Genomic DNA, 19,247 nt, shown 5'->3' with positions numbered 1-19,247 from the left:
TGTTATTATGAGCTCATAGCTTTTTAACATATTTAATGGGTTTGGGTCTTGCAATTATTATCATTATTGGAGATCAAATTATATTACCTTTGGCCAGTAGAAGCCCCTTCCAGTTAGCCCCACTTTGTTTAAGCTCTACAGTTAACAATATATTTAATGGTCTCTACCTATTCTTAGAATGTTATTTCCTTGGTTATTTTGGTTGTCTGAAGCCTGGTCTCTAATAAATCTTCAAGAAGTGCTCATAGGACCAATATTATCTGAGTTCTTGTATGTTGATGATAATTTTCCTGTGTCCTACTAGACAGTAGAAGGCTGGTTTTTCTCAATATAAAATCCTTGGCTCACATGCTTTTTCCCTGAGTTTTTTTTTTTAAATTTATTTATGATAATCACACAGAGAGAGAGAGAGAGAGAGAGAGAGAGAGAGAGAGGCAGAGACACAGGCAGAGGGAGAAGCAGACTCCATGCACCGGAAGCCCGATGTGGGATTCGATCCCGGGTCTCCAGGATCGCGCCCTGGGCCAAAGGCAGGCGCCAAACCCCTGTGTCACCCAGGGATCCCTTTCCCTGAGTTTCTAAAAAAAAAGGTCCTTTCATTTTCCTTTTCGTATGAAGCTTTGCTATTATTTGACCTTCTTTCCTTTTTAAGTCATGCTGTTCCTTTTGTTTATGACTGGAAGATTTTTTTTCTTTGACTTTAAAGTCCAGCAATTTTATCAGAACATATTATAGTATCAGTCATTCTGAGTTAATGTTCTCAGGCATGTGATATACTCTTGGTACATAGTTTTTCACCTTTTCTGGTGGGGAAGAAAGTTTTTCTTGAATTTTCATTTTTATTTTATTTTATTTTATTTTATTTTATTTTATTTTTAATAAATTTATTTTTTATTGGTGTTCAATTTACCAACATACAGAATAACACCCAGTGCTCATCCTGTCAAGTGCCCCCCTCAGTGCACGTCACCCATTCACCCCCACCCCCGCCCTCCTCCACTTCCACCACCCGTAGTTCATTTCCCAGAGTTAGGAGTCTTTATGTTCTGTCTCCCTTTCTGATATTTCCCACACACTTCTTCTCCCTTTCCTTATATTCCCTTTCACTATTATTATATTCCCCAAATGAATGAGAACATACACTGTTTGTCCTTCTCCGATTGACTTACTTCACTCAGCATAATACCCTCCAGTTCCATCCACGTTGAAGCAAATGGTGGGTATTTGTCGTTTCTAATGGCTGAGGAATATTCCATTGTATACATAAACCACAGCTTCTTTATCCATTCATCTTTCGATGGACACCGAGGCTCCTTCCACAGTTTGGCTATTGTGGACATTGCTGCTAGAAACATCGGGGTGCAGGTGTCCCGACGTTTCACTGCATCTGTATCTTTGGGGTAAATCCCCAACAGTGCAATTGCTGGGTCGTAGGGCAGGTCTATTTTTAACTCTTTGAGGAACCTCCACACAGTTTTCCAGAGTGGCTGCACCGGTTCACATTCCCACCAACAGTGTAAGAGGGTTCCCTTTTCTCCGCATCCTCTCCAACATTTGTGGTTTCCTGCCTTGTTAATTTTCCCCATTCTCACTGGTGTGAGGTGGTATCTCATTGTGGTTTTGATTTGTATTTCCCTGATGGAAAGTGATGCAGAGCATTTTCTCATGTGCATGTTGGCCATGTCTATGTCTTCCTCTGTGAGATTTCTCTTCATGTCTTTTGCCCATTTCAGGATTGGATTGTTTGTTTCTTTGGTGTTGAGTTGAATAAGTTCTTCATAGATCTTGGAAACTAGCCCTTTATCTGACATGTCATTTGCAACTATCTTCTCCCATTCTGTAGGTTGTCTTTTAGTTTTGTTGACTATTTCTTTTGCTGTGCAAAAGCTTCTTATCTTGATGAAGTCCCAATAGTTCATTTTTGCTTTTGTTTCTTTTGCCTTCATGGATGTATCTTGCAAGAAGTTACTGTGGCCGAGTTCAAAAAGGGTGTTGCCTGTCTCCTCTAGGATTTGATGGAATCTTGTCTCACATTTAGATCTTTCATCCATTTTGAGTTTATCTTTGTATGGTGAAAGAGAGTGGTCTAGTTTCATTCTTCTGCATGTGGATGTCCAATTTTCCCAGCATATCTTCAATTTTTTTCCTATCTTCAACATCTGTCATTTTCTCTTGGATATTTCATATTGCTTTCTTCATTTCTTCTTAACTTTCAGAATTTGTCTCTTAATCACCTTCTATTTCTCTCAAAATATTTACCTCTCCTGTTTATTAAGACTACAATTAATTAGTCTTAATTTTTGAAATGATTTTTCTTTTATTTCGAATTCTTCCCTGAGTTCTATCACCTCGTTTCCAAGATTTTCCAGTTCTGATTTATGTGTTGGATCAGTTTCTTAAGCTTATTTTGCAATGGTGGGTTATACCTTTGACCTGTTCAAGGAGCACATATTTCTGGTAGGCTTTACTACATTTATATTTTTTGGTTCTTCTATCTTTTTTTTAATAATTGCTTTACATGAGATTTGATCTTGATACTTTCTGCTGCTGAATTTTGTCATTGTTGTGAAATTAATTTTCCTAATTCAAGAAAGCTTCATACAGTTCAGGAAACCTTCTCTAACTTCACAGGGTTCCTTCTTCTTTTGCTTTTGTGGGGTAGTCAAAAATAGGGCTGTTGAGTTGGGGATTTCCTGGTCCTATTCCCTTCCCTTACTTTGGACTAGATCATTTCTTTCATCTCTGTTGACCTGCTATGTTAGTGTCATTCCTAGCAGTTTATCCAGTCTGAGGCTCTTTACTGGAAGGAAGCCCTAGTGGGTTGGGTCTAAGGGCTCCAGAAGCTCAGAGCACCCCCAGAACCTTCAGATCTTCCTCTCTGGGTGACTTCTAGGTTCACAGCTCTGCTCCCAAACCAGCTCTTTGAGCTTTCCACTAAATACCTGTTGTCTGTTTTAGGGTTCTCCAGTTCTCACGCACCTTGCATCCTTTCCCTTCCTTTTAGAGATAATAGTATCTTCATGCAGGTTTTGTGGCTGATGGTGGCTTGTCAGCACCAGATTTATTTTGCAGATATCTTATTACCTAGTTTTATTGTAAATGTTGCCCAGGGGTTTGGTTTTATTATCTAGTTGCTCTCTTTTTATGTAACTAATTTAGAAATGGGAAGAAAATGACAAGGACAAAAGTTTTTGAAAAATTCTAAAGCCACTTCTACTGCCATTTCCCCCAAATCCTTCTGGCTTGATTTTTAATAAGCACATAAGAACTCACTTATCCAAACGAGGACTGTCTTTCAAATTGTCATTTTTGGAAAGCTCATTGAAGCTGAGTCATTGTGAAAAACATTTTAAAACTAAACCTACATAGACAAGTGGGCATGTGAATACTCAAAATTCTACTTCCCCCCACTATGCTACTATTAAGTAGCACAGAGATTATGATGAAAACTTATTTGGATAATAAAAAGTAATTAGTTTTCAACTTGCATCACACCGACTAACACAAATGAATGCATAAAATATAAAAACATGTTTCTGAATTACAAAAGCTACCCTGGGGTAACTCTATGCATGTAACTCCCTACCAAAGTCTTAAAAATTTTTGTGCAAGCTGGTATCAGATGATTTTTCACTCAAGGTCTATTTTTTAAGCCAAAGTTGGGAGTATTTTAAATTTTCCTTCATTTTATTCCTTGATTGAGGACAAATATAGACATCATATAGACCAAATTTAGAGTTATCTTTCACTTGTGTTTGTATATCTACATATAAATCCATATGTATTATTATATATATCCCTGTTCATGTTTTAAACTGTATATTCTTATTGTAAATGCTGACATCTATGTATTATTGAACTTCAAAAACATGGATATGTGACTGAGAGTCTTGTCCTTCTCATTAATGTGAATTACAAGGAGCTACAAGGCTAAAGTACAAAAGAATCTAGAAGTTAGGAATGTGAACTTTCATAGTATTATAGTCAACTAGATTCTTGAATACATTGATTTACTACTTCAGCTCACAAAACTCCTCTCCTAATAACACAAAAGAGCCACAAAGCAAAACGTATCATTCACAATGATATCAAATAAGCCCGAGGCCAAAACATCCAACTTCTAATTACCTAGCAATTTTAGCAAAACACCAGAACAACTGCAAATAAATAAGCAAAATCATGTTTATCTAAAATCTTCCCCAAATTCCTCTAGTCAGCTCATAACTTGGGTGGCAATATTCTCTAATTCTTCAACAAATACTCCTAACATTAGAGCTTTTACTGTTAACTACAAAAATGAGTAACTTTTTGACCGAGAAAAACAAGGAGGAAAACCAAAGTTATATAAGAAACAACACAGTCATTGGGCACATGAGTAGAATAATTAAACACTACCGTTTGGATTATGCACAAGTGCAAAAATCACTATTAAACAGCATCATCATTAGAAAGATTTATTTCTTAAACATAGAAGTCAATAATCCAAATGGTATATGCATACTTCTAAAGAGTATATTATTATCACAGGACTTATCTTAAAGATGTTCCAATATATTTTTTTAATTGCAAAAACAACTTCTCAGGATTGAGCTAAGTTTCACTGATGTCAAAAGTTGAAATTCAGATACACTGAACTCCATGAATGGATGAAATAAGTCAGACAAGCTTGGAGTCTTTCAAGTTCTAATGGAAAAACATGAAACTAAAAAATTAGCATTAACAGAATCACCATGGGGTCAAAAATAAGTAGGGTAATAAGGCAGCCAAAGGAAAATGGATATCGTCCAAACCTCAACCTAAGAGCCAATGACACACTCTAAATTATTCAACTTACTGGGAACACAGGGTAAGGTGAGCAAGAACTGAAAAGCTACTTCAGCATGCTGAGGTCAGAGAAGTTGCAATGATGCTGCATCTTTAGTCTGCTGGCAAACATCCCAAGTCTCATCTGAAGAAGCAAGACTGCCAAAAACAAACTACACTAAAACAATGTAGAGCTTTCCAAAGAATGAACCAGCATTTTCTTATATTTGATTTTTATACTCTTACAAATACACTGATGCTGGGAACTGGACTGAACAACTAATTCTAGTTTTTCCCTTTGTTCATGCTTATTCTTGCTAACACTAACAACATATAGTTTGGAAAGAAAAGACGTGATTTCACTTTTAACTTTAAAAGGGAACTTTTTGTTTTTTCTTGTAAGAAAATAGATTTTTCTACAGTTTCTAGAAATGCTGAAAATATGAAACTTTGGTTTATTTCCCCATATATTTAATCAATATTGGCAAGAATATGCTTGAATCTGTTGCTTGGAAAGTAACACATATTCGCTTAAAAAATACAATACAAATGTGTTTTAAGTGTTATTAATGTAACAAGCTCCTTCCCATAGAGATACATTTTTTCCTGTCCTCCACTGTTCTTAACAAAATCTCAATGAAACGGTCAGCTGTAAACTAGTCCTGCCTAAACCTTGCATATAAGCAGAGAATTTTGTAATGATTCCACTCAATTAATTTGAATGCTGGGAATAGCTAACATTGCTGACTTTTTCAGCAATAAAATTTTGCAAACATCCCATCTCTTCTCCCTAAGCTAACACCTCTCAAACCATCTTCCTATTCCAGCTCACCCTTCTGTTCCTTGTACCTGTATTTGCCAACAAGCAAGTATCCTATTACCTTTCCCCATTTCTTCTCTTCTCTCCTGGACCACTGTCCCTCACCAGATGCACACAGTCTCTGCTTAGTTACCTTTCTTTCCACACTATCATGGACTCTGTGCCCTTTGATGTATAAACACACTCTACTACATCTTGTTCATAACTGTGGCTTCAAAACCTTCTCCTTTGACGAATCTGGATGCTCCTGTGATACTACATCTCCCCTACCTTCCTCTCCATGATGGGCTGTATAATCTCTTCCCCCACCAAGGCCAAGAATAAATGAGGTTTACAGCATTTTGCCCTGAGCCCTAGTCTTCTCACCAATGAAAACCAATGTGCCCATCCACTCTCCTCTTAGACTGTACGTGGCCAGACACAGCTATCACCTGTCACTTCTAGAGACATACTCTGATCTTCTAAATGCCATCTCAGCTCAGAATTCTTCATGTTCCACATTAGCCACCCACACAGGGGTAAGTTCAAACCTCAGACCTCATCACGACTCAAAACATTATTCGGTTCCAAATTTCTAACTTGGAAAAAAGCCTGATCCTTACTCCTACTTCTTTAGGGATTTATACAGTATGGGGACAGTTCAAAGCAATCCTGGTATCCCAGTATCATTAATGCCTTTGTATCATTCATTCCCTTGGCCTTCAACTATATCCACCGTCTTTTAATTCCAAAGTGACTGAGCAAGTGCAAATCCCTGCCAGTTAACTTCAGATCCACCCCTGTGGCAATATAGCAATCAATTTACTCATGTCTTATTGACTCATGCTTGCCCCCAGTAGCAATTTGAAACATTTTCCATTCTCCTTAATATTTAACCCTATCCAGCTCTCTCTCACTGGTAGCAATTGCATAAACTCTTAAAATCATACATGCAACTCATCATCTTCTCGGTCTAGTTTAAAGGATTATCTTTCTTATGTGCCCTAACATAAAAAAAAAATGTGTCTAACATCAATTAAGTTTTGGTTATTTGCAACAGAGAATATAGGCAATTTTTAAAAAGATAAAATTAGGATAATTTTAATTATGAAATTAAATGATTACAAACTCTAATTCCAATAAAAAAGAAATTTAGGGGCACCTGGGAGGTGATTAAGCAGCTACCTTTAGCTCAGGTCATGATCTCAGAGTCCTGGGTTCAAGCTCCAAGCTGGGGCTCACTGATCAGCAAGGAGTCTGCTTCTCCCCCTCCCTCTGCGACTGCCTGGCTGCTCATTCTTTCTCTCTCTCTCTCTCAAATAAATAAATAAAATCTTTATGTAAAAAAAGAAACTTAAAATCTGTACATCTTTAATATAAAATGTCACTATTTTAAATAAATAATAAATAATCCCTGAGTTCAAATGTAGAGGTCATAGGTAACAATATAAATTTTTGACTGTTATTTTAATCCATAAATTTGGTCAATTTAAAAAATACATAGTCTTAAATTTCTCCACATAGAGGTCTTTTCTTTCCTTCATTATATTTTCACTGTACCTCCAGTCCCCAGCAAAATGCCCATACAATTGGGTACTCAACAAACATAACACTCCAGCAAGCATACAGGAAACAGTCTGCTAATGCACCAAATTGTGTATATTTCCCCAAGGAAGTAAAATCATTAAATCCAGGCCACCAACTTTGAACAAATCACCTTTTTTCTAAGACTTAGTTTTCTCTTTAAAATGAGAATGAATTAGATGATTGCTTAGATCTTTCCAGCTTTAATATTCTATAATTAGTGTTTATAATGTCAGATATGAATTCATTTACCTTTTATGAGCCAGGCTTTAACTAAGCATAGTAAAAAAAAAAACAAAGAAAAGAAAAAAAACGAGTAAGATTCATTTCTGTCTTAAAGGAGTTAAAAAGAGAGTAAAGGGGAAAAACACATGGAAAACATGAGATAATATACAATCCAGTGCTAACTGGTGAAACAGAGGCTATTGTTGGAGACCACATGGTGAAGAAGCACCCTTGGAAGGGAAGCCAGAGGACATTGGGAAGATTTTATACACACAGTAAGAGTCAAGCTGTTTTTGTGAAGGGGTGGGATTTGTAGGGACAAAGAGAGTGGTGACAGGGATTAAACAGAATCTATGTCATGTTGGCTGTTTTAGATGAACTCTTACTGAGTCCAATCATAAACTTCTTAAATGTACAAAGTTGGGTTATAGAATAATGGAATAAAATAGGAGCTTTAAAAAGTCATTTTCCGGCAGCCCCAGTGGCTAAGGGTTTAGCGCCGCCTTCAGCCCAGGGCCTGATCCTTGGAGACCCAGGATCGAGTCCCACGTCAGGCTCCCTGCATGGAGCCTCCTTCTCCCTCTGCCTGTGTCTCTGCCTCTCTCTCTCTGTGTGTCTCATGAATAAATAAGTAAAATATTAAAAAAAAAAGATTCTTCTAGAGAAAGAAGAATTCACTTCTATGTATAAATGTTTTGCTATCAATTTCATAAAATGCCTTCATAAATTATGATCAAGAGTTCACACACCATTAGTCTGCTTACATCTAAAGACAAACATTGTCACAGCAAGCTGATATATTTGAAGAAATATTTCTGGAGCTTTCAGGGTTTAAAATAAGGCTTCAGAAAACCTTTAACAATAGACACATTGAGATTCAGCCGAAGAAGGAAGTTAAAGGGGAAAGAAATGAAGTCAGTAATATAATGAGAGAACCATCCCAGCCACAAATGGAGATCCCAGCACTATGAGAAATGCAAACACCAAGATCTGTATGGAAAGGTTTGATCCATTCACTTGCAAACGGTGCTTATTATCATTGTATTGAAAACTCACATTTGAATTTCTCTTCTAAGGCAGACATCAAATGAGTTTAGGGAATATTGGGTAAAAGATGAAATATATATATTTATATATTTATATATATATATATGATAAAAGTTGAAAAAATATATATATAAAGTTTACTGAAAAGAGGAGAGCAAAATCCAAAGAACGCTGATGAAAAGAAAGAAAATTGGAAACTCATCAATGTAGTAATTCGTTACTATTAAATTGGAGTGTACCATTCAAAAATTCAACTTACATATATTTCTAGCTACTTTATCAAAAGTTGTGAGATCAAATGCAGAAAATAACCTGTTATAAGATGATTTATGAGTAGGCTGCTAATTAAGATCACTATACAAACTCCAGAAAGGGGCAAAGGACCTCCCAAAGCACATCTACAAAAAAGGAAGCCATCCCTTACAACGCAGGATCCCTTACAAAGCTGTGATCTTAGATATGACAACAATGACTCTGCAAAATCTATGTAACAAGAGGAGCTTTGGGTAACCTACAGATTTCATTTTAAAATGACAGTTTTTATGCATCAGCGAAATGCATCAACGTATCAGTGATTTGCAAGCATGCCCCAATTGGCCAATGACTAATGTTGAAGAGATGTATATTTTGAATTGTGTATTTTGCAAAATCATTAGGAATCATATTTAAGCCCAGGAAAAACCATAATTTTAATTTTATACATCTTTAAACATGTGGTCACATTTTTGTACATCTTTAACATATATTTACTTTGTGATTCTTCTGTTTTGACCTTAGCTCTTTATAATCAGTTTCCTAAATGCCTACTTCTAATCATGTAAATATTAATGCTATATTTCTCCCAAATTTCTTACATCAACCAGCAAGGTTCTGCACAATGTGCCGCCTTTATGTTTCATCTCATTTCCTACCACTCTCCCTTTTGCAGACAGAGAAATTCACCCATTTTTTTCTGTTCCCCCAACATTCCTACCTCTTTCTTTCCCATCTGTATGGATGTGTGACCTGTGCAGTTGCAGGGATCTTATACTAACAAGCTCCCTAAGTTTGGCTTAATGCTCTGCTGTTGACATTTTAAAAGCTACAGACATTCCAAATAAGGGGTCCACCTCTTCCCTGTGCTCTGGGCACTTCAAATGACATAGCTGGTGCTACCTACTGCCCTCTCCTTGTGGAAATCTGCTCCATTTTTTTCTGTGCTCCAACCATGCCAACCTCTTTCCCATGTCCAGACTTCTGTGTCTCTTTCTTCTCTGAAATACCTTCCTACTAGCTCGTCACACAGTTGCTTCTTTCTCATCCTTCAATCTCAACTCAAATGTAAACTTCTCTGGCTGACCTTTCCTGATTTCTTTATCTAAAGCGCCTCCTCTAATCTTCTATCTCATTACCCATTTATTTCTTTTAAGGCGCTTACTATAATCTGTAATGATCTCATTTATTTGTTTCCTTGTTCCTTGTCACACATTCCCTCCACCTAAATGGAAAGTAGCAGGAGAGACAGTAATCTTATCTACCCTGGTAGTACACTGATGAATTAAAGCTGAGAATAGTTTCTGACATAAGGCAAGTACTCAATACTTATTTGTTGAGTGAATAAATATGTTAATCATAGTAATAAATGGTGTTTCATAAATTTTCTTGGGGGATTTTTTTCCTAGTTATCATGCACTATGGGTATTTCATCTATTATAATCTCACAGCATTTTCTAGAGATTTCCTCTCCGCAAATGCAGCACCTATTTATTTGAGATAAGATACCTAAGATGGAGAGATTTATATGTGTATGTTTTATAAGTATTGCTGTTTTTCTGTCAATTTATAATCCAAAAAGTAACTCAATTGCTTAAACCTAAAGAAAATATATAACTCTATGAATAAATTTTGGTTCACTATTTGAAAGGAAGCTAGAAAATAGCTCTTTATAGCAAATGAAGATAACTTCAGAAAAAAACAGCTTTAAATCAAAGGAACAAGACTTGGTATCCAATGCTAGTGACATTGTAATAGAATCAGAATATTAACAAAATGTGATAATAATGTAAAGTGGTATAAATATCTTTTGGAAATAAGTTGACATGAAGAATTATGGCCATAAAAATACTCATATTCATTGACCCAGATAATTTATTTTCAGTGTTTTATTCTATGGAAACATAATTTATGCAATATAGAGAAAAAGCTATTTTCACAAAGATATTCTTATGATTGCTGTCTGTAATATCAGAAAATTGAAAATAAACTTAAGTGTCCAAGTAAATTTGAGGGAGTAGTTGGATAAATTTTAGTAATTCACTCAGTTAACTAGGGGGAACATGTACTATACCACATGTTCAGTGATTAAAGCAGTATTGAAATAATGCAAATACAGAAATTAATCTTGACAAAATAAGAGATTTTATTTGATTTGATTTGATTCAGGAGTCAGATTTATGAATTTTTTACTTTCTCTGTTTTCTACTTTTTGCTAATATAAATATATTTAATTATGAAAATGTACTTTAACTGTCTAAAAGAGACAGTTTCTCGTCACACAGTATCATTTTCAATGCAGACCAGTGTAAGTTCCTAAAAAGAGTTGGTACCAAGAAAGTTAAGTTTAAAATCAAAGCACAGATGTAACAAAATGTAATAAATTTTTCTGAAAAAAGGATAATTAATTATTCTGTTAATGAATTCAACATAGAAGTATTTGTTTAAAAGAAAACAAAAACACAAAAAAATAGTTAAATAATCTTAAAATTGATTTTTTCCATAAAAATTTGTCTAAATACACCAAATAATTTTGATGTTAATTAATACAAAAGCAATATGTCATTTAAAAAAAAAAAAACAAGAAGGACACCTGGGTGGCTCAGTTGGTTAAGTATCCAACTCCTGATTTTGGCTCAGGTCATGCACGATCTCAGGGTGGTGAGATGGAATCCTGAGTCAGGCTTCCCACTGGGCATGGAACCTGCTTAAGATTCTTTCTCTCCCTCTCTCTCTGTTCCCCACGTCTCTAAACAACCAAACAACCAATCAACCAACCAACCAACCAACCAACCAACCAACCAACCAACCAACCAAGTGGCTCAGTACTTACAGGTATACAATATTCCACCATCGGGTAATGTAATTTGTGACCTTTTGCCGTTCGACCCGAAAAAAAGCAACTCTGGCAGACATCATAGTTAAAATGCTTTAGGCTTCTATACCTAGAGAAAAGAAAAGAAAATTCATTAGCTTGCATGCCTAATTTTAGTCCAAATCATTCGGCTGTGGGCAGGAATGCCATTCATCCAAATCACCATGGAAATAAAGGTTGATTGGTCACAAAATGTAGAATTTTCTTTGTATCTTAGCTCCAAATTAGGGCCAAGAAAATCTTGGATTTCACAAGGGAAATTAAGTAACCCACCTCCCAAGTGAAAAAAAAAAAAAAAGCAAATTTTTGAAATCCAAGTCTCTAAAGCATTTTGCCATTGTTTTCAACATTATGAGAAGACAAATATCCATGTCAGATGTTTTCTGTAATGTATGAAAGTGAATGCAAATGGCAGAGAAGGAGAGTCATGTTTATTAGCTTGACACATCAGATTTTTAAATTACACTGTCAATAAGAAATGAATCTCAAAATTCCCTGACAAAGCTTTCTCCAGTGAGAATGAATCAGGGTTAATCGATTTCACAGCAAACTTGGGCATAAGTAACATAAAGAAATCTAGTTACTTCTCACTATTTAAATGTTGCTTTCTGCTTACTAAGTTTGACCCCAAAGGCCTTACAACATCAGCAAATTCCATCAGAGCCATATATGTAAATTGAGTCATACAATTATTATGCATGAACATTTCTGGGATCTACGTAAATAGAAATTCAGAATAATCTCCGTTTCTGGAGCCAGGTGGTATAGATAAAAATAATAATAAAATAAGCTTCATGTAGTAATTATAAGAAGGAATGCCGTTTTCAGATAGATGGAATATGCTAAGATTCTCATTTATTGAGGATACAAACCCCCAATGGAATCAGTGGGAAGGGATGGTAAATGTATACTGAAATTATAACAACAGAACAGAAAACAGTCTCCTGCTATCCCTGGCAACAGATCATCTTACCTGAACCCAACTATTGGACATTCTTTACAGATGTTGCATTTAGCTTGATGCTTTGCAGTCTCAGCTGCAGCCACTCGGTGTAAAACTGGCAGCCAAACCATGGACTGTGGTTCCAGACGCATCCAATCTATAAAATCTTTTACGCTTATCTCTGGCTTGTTGTTATTCTGGTAAAAAAATATATATATATATTAAAAGTGAAGAAAATCTCTTCATTGAGATTGCAGCAGGTATTGCTTTATAATCTTCTGAAAATCTGTATGAAGTGAAAGAAAAGTTATAGAACTCTTTCCAGGTCAGTTAAATCACAAAATATTTAAGGTTCTTAATGGAGAGAAAAATCTAGAATTTAAAATCAGAAAAAAACAAATAATTTTATAAGGAAGAAGAAAAAAAAATCCCATTGCCCTCCTTAATAGACTCAGATTAAAAACAAAAACAAAAAACAAAACCCCAAACCACACAATTCAAGGTACTATTTTCGCATAAATATTTTAATCCTATAAAACTTGTTTATCTGAGTAAAAATTTGAGAAAAACTCATTGGTAACTTCCCAAACTTGAAGGTCGTTACAGATGCTAAATAAAAACTATTATTTCTGTGTCCTGGTCCACCCATTACAACATCATACTAGGAATATATTACTATGAATATACTTGGCAACATTTCTAAATTTATTATGATTAACTGCATTTAGTCTGAATCTCTCTTTAAACCTAATCCTAACTAATTTTCATATGTGCAAAGTTAAATTTGTAACATCTTTCTCCCACTTTTGTCAAGGTCACCCCATGAACCAGTACATGGTAGAACCATATTTAGAATTTTCATTTGGTATTTTTTGTATTTCTAAAACAAGTAAAAGGGCCATTATAAAATGTAATAACCCATAACATCAATTCTCCTTAAAGAGATGGTGTGAGCATTTTTTTTTTCTCAGCAACAATAAATCACTGGATGTGCTTTGGCAAAATATCTATAGCTTTTTCCTTTATGCATACATATAACATCAGTAGTAACATTTCCAGAATGCTTTTATATGCATTAAAAAGATTTTGGGGGTTTGTATGGAAGAAAAAACCCCAGTCAATCAATTATATAACTTGGTATTTGGTTATATTTTCATGAACATCATAAGAAGACAGAGGAGATTCAGGTGAATACAGTAGGAACACATACTGAAGCCCTTCACTTGAAGGGTTCAGAGAAGGATTTTTAGAGAATGTGAAATAAGCAAAGATCAAAAGAAAGAATAAGGATTAGCAGGAGAATAGAGTTTGTAGGTGAAGGGTAAGAAAGAATATACTAAACAAAAGGCACATGTCCAAAGGTGCTAGGGCAGGAATGAAGGAAGTAAAATTGCCACTGGAAACAGACAGGAAGGGGATGAGTGGTAAAAGGTGAGGCCCAGGGCAAAGTGAGTGTCAATCACAGCAATCTAGTAGCACATTTTAAAGATGTGGTGTTTTATCCATTTACAAACAGTAAGTCTCCTTGAGAAGGTTGCTATTCCTTGAATGAAATGTGTTTGAAAAAATTTACAACACAAACTTACTGGGATGGTACCCAACATCTTCTACGATTCGGTTCTAGCACAAGTTCCCTGTTCCAATTCTCACAACATCCTCAACACCATTCCTGATATGTTCTACATACCAGCGATCCTTCTCGCTTACCTGTTGGAAGCAGCTGCGAACACTGGGTTCAATATTACTGCCCCCAAAAGCTGCTACTTCCCCCAGCTGCCGAGGGATCTGGATGGCATCATGAAGTAACAGGCCAAGCTGTCTCTGGTCACACATTTCTGTCGGGCCTGCCACCTCCTTAAAGAGATCTACAAAGAAGAGAGCCCAGAGGTTAACTTCCATCTGCTTAGACTATTCTTTTATGTAAATGATATCTTTGGTTTTGTCAACTTAATGATGTAGATTTAAAAAAAATTATGTGGACATGAATCACATGAGTTATTTAAATTTCATGTAAAAGCAATCCACTTTCTTATAGAAACAAATACTTTTTGGAAAGGAATTTCCAGGTTTTAAAAACTTAAAAAAATCACACAAATTCTAAATGCTTTTCATGTGAAGTTTAATGAGAACAGAAAAAAAGGATAGTAAATATGTATTTGGTCCTAAAAATCATTCCTAAACAATACTTGCTAAATAGATATCAGATGAAAGTCTATCATTTTCATGTATTTTTCTTTTAAGGGAAATAAAGCTAAATCTAACACTGCCAACAGTGAATTTTCAAACAACTGAACCAAGCTCAGTGATACTGACATAGTAATTACAGTGAAATGTAACTTTAAGTTTACACAGAGGAAGTGAATCCAAGTAAGATAAATTTAATTTTTACTATCATTTGTTCACTTAGATTTGGTCAGAATTCTGTGTTTTTCTTTTTTTCTTCCTTTCATAAAAATTTGAGTATAGTTGACACACAATGCTATATTAGTTGCAGGTGTACAACATAATGATTCAACATCTCTATACGTTCTGCTATGCTCACTACCACAAGTAGAGTTACCATCTGTCACCATACAATGCTGTTACATTACCATGGACTATATTCCCTATGCCATACCTTTTATTACTGTGATTTACTCATTCCATAACTAAAAGCCTATATCTCCCACTCCCCTTCACTCACTCTGTCTACCCTTCATCCTTCTTCCCTTTGTTAAAAATAAGACTTTCAAAAAAATAAAAATAAAAAAATAAGACTTTCATAGCCAGAAAATATTTATTTAGGACTCTTATGACTCTTGTTTTAAACCCACTGCTAGGAAGAGACCTTCTAAGTAATAATGCTCTCTATACAGAGAAGTACACATTTCAGTGACATGAATCATGCCAAGTTTTCCTCTTTTGAGGAAGACAGCTATACTACTATGCCACAGTTAAGGTAAAGCTACACATAAAACACAGAAGAAAAGATTCTTTAACATTTTGACATACTTCTGAATTTTGATAAAAGTTCTTATTTTCATATTATAGTCAGAAATAAAGAGGAATATTAGGATGTGGGAACAGGTCACAATCTAAAAATCAAGTTCCAACAAATCAACACAGAAGACATGCAAAATGCATTCTTGTAAATGCATTTTTGATGAGGCAAGAAAGCCACTCAGCTATAAGCAAGAATGTCCAGCAGTTGGTAGAATGTAACTAAGGGATATTCTCAAGAAGGTGCTAAGAGAGAAGGAGGTGTCACCAGGGACAAGACACTGACATTAGCCATTGCAAAATCACTGTGCAGATGGATACCAATTGAACCAGAACAGCACCTATGCCATTGAGTTTGGAGAGCAAATTGTCTTCAATATTAATCTAACAATGGAAATAATAATGAAGTGTTCTGATATCACTGGGGAAATCAAAACTAAAATCAGAGTTGCTAAGGACCTCAAAATAAAAAACAAAACAAAACTCCAGAACATTTCCGGAGTCTCAATACTTGCAGTAAAGATTTAAAGATTTTAACCCAAAGGATGTCTTATTTAATTAAGTACTAAAATGGCATACTTCACGGATTAAGATAAATATCAGAAATTCTCATTGCAGGGCTTCTGCTTTCTTTGCCATAATCTGAACATTTAATGTTGAATTTGCTGGTATTTGTAGAAAGTATGTCTATTGTATTACGAGTGTGTGAATACAGGTATGCTGAAATATGCTCATTTGAAAATTATACCTTTTAGACATATGTTTGAAGGTATGTATACAGATAAAAGAAATCTTTATATATTATATTTGGTTTTGCCCTATAACTACAGTCACCGTGTTATAACTCTTTCTTTTGGTCTCAGCTTGCTTTTTGATAGCCAACTTGAAAAGGAAGGGAGGAGAAACCATTGATCTAGGAAAACAGAACATTCTTACATTTTAATATTCATGGTACACTTTGAGAGTGTATTTGTATTTGTTTCAGAGTAAGATGAGCATCATGATGTAACTGTTACCTTTAAGGAACCTACATTCTTTCAGAAGCACATGAAAACCCCAAACTATAAATGATAAAAAGTCCTTTTTAAAATAGTGCTACAGTGATGTTTTTATTAACATTTTTCTTTCCCACTCATTACAAAAAATAATCTTTTTAGCTTTGAAAATGATTATCTTTTGACAATTACGATGTTGTAGATGATTTAAATTTTGGATAAAAACCAACCAAATAAGAGCCTTCTGCAAAGCTTCTACTAGGTTCTGACTACCATCAAGGCACCTCACCTGATCTTACTATCAGCTTTTTGTTTCATACAAATCCCATATCTCTTATCACTGACATTCTTGTCAAACTGTTTAAGAAAAACAAGCCATCATGATCTAGACTTAAAATTCACAAATTACCTCACAGACATCCCAGAAAATAAGTTTTTAAAAACTTATGTCTGTTCACAGAAGATGCTAAACTTAACTAAGTTTATAGGACCTGGGATCAAATATCCTCTTGTTTTTCGTCTCTCCACATTCATGAAATATCCTTATCGCTCTCCCCAAAATGTTATGAATATACTTTGTGAAGAATCATCTGGTGAGGGACGCCTGGGCGGCTCAGAGGTTGGGCGTCTGCCTTCAGCCCAGGGTGTGATCCAGGGATGGAGTCACACATCGGGCTCCCTGTATGGAGCCTGCTTCTCCCTCTGCCCATGTCTCTGCCTCTCTCTCTCTCTCTCATGAATAAATAAAATCTTAAAAAAAAAAAAAAAAGAATCATCTGGTGATACGCATGATAGGACCAAGTTACCCAGACTTTATGAACAAATTAAATCAGAAAAACTTTACAGTAGTTAAAACTTTAAAGTAGTTAAACTACTTTACAGTAGTTTAGAGGCACAGCAGCAACTGCTACCATTTATTCAACAGCTGTGATTTATAGGTACTTTTCACATATTATCTCTAATTGCTTTCAAAGCAAAAACTATTGGCTTCATTCTTCAGTTGAAGGAAATCCATTCTGGAGGCTGAAATGTGAAATGTGAGTAATATTGCCTTTTAGCTGGTGGTCTTTAGTGGGATCCTGTAACCTGCCTAAAGTCACTCAGCCACTAAGTGGCAAAGCTGAGATTTGAAGGCACGTCCTCGGCTCCTGAGCCTATCCCTTTCAAAATGTCAGGATGCCTGCCCTTTGTTAACTGAAAGCTAAAAGGATACCACTGATTTATTTGGTGAATAAGGACAAACAAAATTTATTATTTTCTCATGTTATAAAATATAATTCTTTGCCAAAGCCTGTAATAGTTCTAGTCCATCTCATTTTTATTTTCCTGAGGGGGCATTAGAAGTACACAAGGTTCTATAATAAAGAATAATAGGAAAGTTCTAGTCCATCTTAATTTTTTTTCAAGCAGTAGAAGTACAGAGAGAAAGACTCTTGGGCTTTAGAGTCAGAAAAATCTACATGACCTCATTCTACTCTCATAATTTATTGTCTCTGCAGCCATTGATGAGATTTTTAACCCAACTCAGAATTAATTTTTTCTAGCTGGAACACGAAAGTCACAATGCCTACATTCTGAAGTGATTATTCTAAGACTTAGATGAGATATAATGTGCAGTTGGTTTTCACTTCATTGAGGCACCTTGCCTCATTTCACACAAATCCACATCACTTCTCACTGACACCCTTTGTCTAGCCCAGGATGTGTCTAGTAAGGGGTAAAAAGAATAGAAATTGTTATTACAAGTAAATCATATAAAGGAAACCTCCAATCAACTGCTATTATCATTAATATTACTAAAAACACAATTGTACAGGAAAAGTCTTACATACATCTGTATTTTTCTTCTAAGAGACCTTTGGAAAGAGACATCAATCCAATCTTCAGACTCTGCACTCTTATTTTTCCAGTTCGACCCCTATAATTGTAAGAATTTCAACACGTTAGATGTATTTAAAGCTGTATATAGGACACTAATTGTTTCTGAATATCTGTTTTCTTGACGGTAAATTACTGAAAGATGATTGCACCTTAGAGATGCAGATTTTCTATTCACTTTGAACAATTAATTTTAAACCCATACCATAATTTCATGACATGTTTTAATAGCATGTTTGACCCAATCTGAAGAATACAGAGCCTGAAGTCACTTTACATGTAATACATGAACTTGGAAGAACAAATAAAAGTAAAATGAAAATGATAATTACAAAGCTGAAAAAGATATTTTTGGAAATAGTATGAATTAAAATCTATCTGTTAATAATTATAAATGCAAAATTTAAAATAGATAGCAAAAGCTATATATAATATGCATGTGGCTTAATATAGCGAGAAAAATATGATGTCTCTAAAAATAAAGGTACAAAATATACAAAAATTATAGAAAATTAATGTACAGAAACTATAGAATGTACCAGAACTACAAAAATGTACAAAACTACATGTACAAAAACTATATAAAATTAACTATATTGAGGGCTAATAACTTGTTAGATACTTAAAAACCTGTTGTCTTCATTGGTCTCTGTCAATTCAGTTTTCTCAGGTTACTATTTCAATTATAATAGATGGTGATCTTAGGTGTGAAATTTCTATTTGGGGAAGACCCAAATTATAATTAAATACAAAATGTATTAATTAATCAACACTAGGAAACAGCTTTGTACTATGCCAACGAGAGACCATAAGTTGACTAGAAGAAAATTTTTATTTTTAAAAGCATAGAGCTGTCTTTATTCCTGT

The 19,247-nt window shown here is 35.0% G+C and overlaps 1 protein-coding gene across 9 annotated transcripts in view; it reads right to left on the bottom strand.

Moving 5' to 3' along the window:
* UTRN (utrophin) overlaps positions 1 to 19,247 on the bottom strand; it is a 496,122-nt gene that overhangs the window by 34,622 nt on the left and 442,253 nt on the right. For all 9 annotated transcript variants that reach the window (XM_041741733.1, XM_041741729.1, XM_041741764.1 and 6 more), the window contains 4 exons: positions 18,335 to 18,420; positions 14,236 to 14,393; positions 12,559 to 12,725; positions 11,544 to 11,655 (listed from right to left, as the gene is read on the bottom strand). In XM_041741733.1, the coding sequence (XP_041597667.1) occupies positions 11,544 to 11,655; positions 12,559 to 12,725; positions 14,236 to 14,393; positions 18,335 to 18,420 (523 nt within the window). The remainder of the gene's footprint in view (positions 1 to 11,543; positions 11,656 to 12,558; positions 12,726 to 14,235; positions 14,394 to 18,334; positions 18,421 to 19,247) is intronic.

This window comes from Vulpes lagopus, chromosome 2 (genome assembly GCF_018345385.1).
Source record: "Vulpes lagopus strain Blue_001 chromosome 2, ASM1834538v1, whole genome shotgun sequence".
Taxonomy (NCBI): Eukaryota; Metazoa; Chordata; class Mammalia; order Carnivora; family Canidae; genus Vulpes; species Vulpes lagopus.
The sequence above is the reverse complement of the archived record's forward strand: the minus strand, read 5'-3'. Positions and strand labels throughout refer to the sequence as shown.